We start from the raw sequence: 4,557 nt of genomic DNA, 5'->3' as shown, positions 1-4,557 counted from the left end.
AGTCCAAGAATCACGAACGGACACCCGACACAACGTCTCGACAGGAAAAGTGAAGCCTACTGGAGAACTCAGCTTAGGAACAACCCGAGAAGGATGAAAATGAATCATCAGGGGATATCAAACCCTAACTCAAAGCTACACTCACTGAGGATACAAAGAAGATGTATTCAGGAGCAGTGGAAGAAGAGAATCCAATAGAGAACTCAACTCTGATGGGGATGATCTCTGAAACAAGAGTAAACAAGGGAAAACTTTAACCATAGCTGGGGATAAGAAAAATCAAAGCTTCCAACTGCAGGAAATAACACTCTGCACGGGAGAAGTCTTCCTGGAGCAAACAATCTTGACATAAGGAAGATGCAGAAAAATCTGTCGGGGAGTTTCCATCAACTATCTCGGGGACAAGTGGTTAAAACAATAAGATCCTCCAGAGAATAAAACTCTACTGGGGAAGCTTATCAAGGAAGGATGTAAAACTCTGTGGGGAACAACCACCAACCAGATGCACATCAAACAAAACACCTCTCTCCTATCTGCCGGAGAGGAAACTCTACAAAGGGGAATAATAGCATTTTGCTCTACTGGGGAAGGAAATAAACATCTTCAACACCAGCTCTTAATGCTAGAAGAAATCTCCCAACTCGGAGGAGATACAAACATCAAACTCTGATCTGGCGACCCTACCGGGGACAAGCTGCAAATGTTCTCGAAGGAACTATCCTGGCTGAGGAGATTGGAAATGAATCCTTCGTCAACAAGCGACATGCTGGGGATGAAAAGGGAGACAAGCCCTTTATCAATTGCTCTAGGCAACTTCCTGCTGAGGAGACAATTATCTGGAAAGATAGCTCTGCAGGGAACACATGCTTACTCCGCTGGGAACTTCTACTCATACTGGGGAAAGACAAACTTCCTCGTGAATAGATGGTATATCAACTTTTATCAATCTATAAGGGATTCTAGATCAGTCCACACAAGGGATGACAACCATATAATTGATAAAACACAAATGCTAGTGCCAAACTCTCTGGGAAGCTGATGATGCATCACTATTTTGCGCTCGCTGGGGAAACAACTTGACTCCTGATGAAGAGGATATAAGAATGCTAGAATATGAATAAATGTCTTACTCTTTGGTGATCATGCTATCCTTGGTAAAGCACTGAGGACATTCCACTTGTTCTTTCAGTCATTGTGAATGTTCATTTTGTTTAAAACAGTTTATTTATGAAAACTTTATTTATTTAAAACAATGATATTTATCAATTAAAACATGCAAACATTTGTTAAACAGAAACAAATAAGAGTGCCAAGAATTGGATAAAGGCTCAAATTTATTTAAGAGAATGGTAGTCTGCAAATGGCGAGACTCCATGGATCTTTACAAATTTGAAATTGGTGATATACATGGAAAAGAGCTACATTGAACATAATGACCGTTTCTCCACCAACTCTGAATCCACTTTATTCGAAACTTCAGTTGATGATGACTGAGCGAGAATCTTTGATAGATGACAGTTGTAGAACAAAGTCTTGTCAGGATGCAGTTACTTGCCAAATTCCTAATTTTTGCCTAGATTGCTCCAGGGTGAGGTACTCAATCTAGCGGGATATATATATATATATATATATATATATATATATATATATATATATATATAATATATATATATATATATATATATATATATATATATATATATATATATATATTCATTTTTTTCATGTCTCTAACTTTTTCCTGGATCGCCCTTTCGGGTTTTCAATCCACCGAGATGCTCATTTTTGCCTAAGTCGCCCTTTCGGGTTTTCAACTTAGCGAGTTATTCTGTATTTATTTTTAGGCGAAGTATTTCTTGACTGGTCAACTTTTCAAGGCCAAACTTCCAATCTTGATGAATAAATGATTGAGGATCCTTAAATAGGCTCATATATGCATAAAATGATGAATGAAATAACTTCCCTTGATTAAATTTGATCATAGGTTGAGGTTGCTTCATGGGCAAGGTACAGTCAAAGCAAAGTGAAATTAGGGTTTCCTTGGGAAACAATCCTCAAGTCCTTCGGGTTATCTTGATCAAATTGGCAAATTGAGATACTTGGGAGACATATATGATGATTAGGAGCTTTGTGGACCATTGTCATGCTTCTCCTCTTCTTCATCTAGCCATTGCATTGGGCTTAGGAGCCTCCTAAGAGCATTGGAGCACATGATCACTTGAGTTTTAAAACAAAAAAAGAGAGTGACATATTTTTGTGCTTTTGGTTAGTAATCAAGTAAGAAAAATAATAATATACAATACAAGCATGCTTGGTGGTCTCAAAGCACTCAAACAAGTCCCAACCCTAGGGTTAAGGAGCCAAACATGCTATGATCCTTGAGGTAATACACTTGTGCAATGATATGATGTCATGAGGGATCTTAGGATCAAAATTAGGGTCTTACATAACTCATTTATAAAATGTGGAGAGCGATATGTCTTTATCTGATAAAGGTATGGAAGACTTAATCAAAGGGAGGAAACCATATTCTTCAGAATAATAGGAGAAATAACGGTTTTCATGTCCCACACTCCGAAGAGAGGAGCATGATAATCACTCTCTAGGTCCAAAGATTCATATCCAAAGGATCTCTATAAATACGTCAACCATAGGATGGAAGAGAGGACAATTATTCATCAAAAACTACAAATGCAAAACTTCTGAACACTGTACTTAAGCAAACTCTAAACAAAGATCAATAGCCTTAAACATATCACACAACTCTCCAAATATATGGTTACCCTTATGATACGTTTTAGCAATATAGATGATAATAATAGTAATAATAAAAATAAAATAAAAAACATATGTTTTAGATATGGAAAAGAGTCATATTCGGAATCCTAAAGAAAGTTCACAAAGTTCACGTAGTTGGTAAGTATAATTCACCGACTAGAATAAAATAATATCAAATTATCAAGACTACTTTAAGTAATTAGTAATTAGTAGAAGTTTTTTCAATTTACTAACAAAAGTATAAAGACCATGTCAGAATGTGGGAACATAAATATTAACAAATCAAATATGTGTTTGGGTCAATTTGATCTTGTGAAAAAGAAACAGTATACGTATTTGTTGAAGAATGATTCATCTAATGTTCAACTAATAATTAAAAAATTAAACACGCCTTGCTTTAATTAAGATTTACTAGGTCTTTGTAGACTTGTGCAAGTAACATTATAGAGTCGTTCAATTTCTCCTTATAAATAGACCTTATGTTTGCATTGTGAAATATATCTCATACTTTCATAATAAACATATATACAAAGAGAATTGCTCAAAAAAATAAAATGAAGACTACTTTCTTGTTTGTGACAGCCTTGGCCTTAGCATCTTGTGCATTTTCCTTTGATCCCAGCCCTCTACAAGACTTTTGTGTAGCTATCAATAACACCAATGGTATGTATATCTTTTAAAACAACAAAAAATGATTTTCTAATACTTATTTATTAATTTATACAATTGAATCATGTACCGAGCGTTTCACGGTTCACCGATTTATTGATCACCGATCTAATAGCATTGACATATACATATATAAAAGTTGTTTGTGATTGATCTCTCGTAAACTTGTTTTGCAGTATTTGTGAATGGAAAATTCTGCGAGGATCCAAAACTTGCTACACCTGAAGATTTCTTTTTCTCTGTCAAAGAGGGAAACACATCAAATCCACTCGGTTCAAAAGTGACACAAGTGACCGTTAATGAGATATTAGGACTGAACACTCTTGGTATCTCTCTTGCTCGCGTCGACTTTGCACCTAAGGGTCTAAATCCTCCGCATATTCACCCTAGAGGTACTGAGATTCTTATAGTGTTGGAAGGTACTCTCTATGTTGGTTTTGTTACTTCTAATCCACAAAACCGTCTCATTACAAAAGTACTCAACAAAGGAGATGTGTTTGTGTTTCCAATTGGTCTCATTCACTTCCAGTTGAATGTGGGATATGGAAATGCGCTTGCCATTGCCGGACTTAGCGGCCAGAATCCAGGTGTTATTACTGTTGCAAATGCGGTATTTGGATCTAATCCAAAAATCTCTTCAGATGTTCTCACCAAAGCTTTTCAAGTGGACAATAAGATAGTGGACAATCTTCAGAAACAGTTTTGGATGGACAACAATTAAAACATGATACTAAGAGTTGTATGTTTAAACTTTTATCCAATCAATTACATTGATAATTGGTATAGTCATAGTTAAATAAAAGTATAGAATTGAATAAAATGCAAGGCTTCATATGTACCTTGCTCTTATATATGCATGTGTTGTATCATTTCAATCAAATATTATTATGAAACCTTATATGATTTATTTATTTTTATTTTGCTTTTTCTATATATAAAAGAAAATTAACGCCTAAAACTAACTCATAATTCTAGATAACAGGAACAATGAGAAAGCGCATTGATACCTAGTTGTTAAATTATGAAGATGAGGAAGACGGTTTGGTTACAAATTAGTTTGAGTATTGTTTCAGATAACATTCAATATATACGGAGTTATCACAATGTTGT

General features: G+C 35.2%; 1 protein-coding gene across 1 annotated transcript; it reads left to right on the top strand.

The window, feature by feature from the left end:
- Positions 1–3,281: 3,281 nt before the first annotated feature.
- On the top strand, positions 3,282–4,292 carry LOC127119213 (putative germin-like protein 2-1). The gene is made up of 2 exons (XM_051049402.1): positions 3,282–3,441; positions 3,624–4,292. Exons 1-2 carry the CDS (start codon positions 3,333–3,335, stop codon positions 4,166–4,168), a joined length of 654 nt encoding a protein of 217 aa, XP_050905359.1. The 5' UTR covers positions 3,282–3,332; the 3' UTR covers positions 4,169–4,292.
- The last annotated feature ends 265 nt before the right edge of the window (positions 4,293–4,557 follow it).

The sequence above is a fragment of the Lathyrus oleraceus genome, chromosome 1, assembly GCF_024323335.1.
Source record: "Lathyrus oleraceus cultivar Zhongwan6 chromosome 1, CAAS_Psat_ZW6_1.0, whole genome shotgun sequence".
Lineage (NCBI taxonomy): Eukaryota > Viridiplantae > Streptophyta > Magnoliopsida > Fabales > Fabaceae > Lathyrus > Lathyrus oleraceus.
This window is presented reverse-complemented; position numbering and strand designations above follow the sequence as displayed.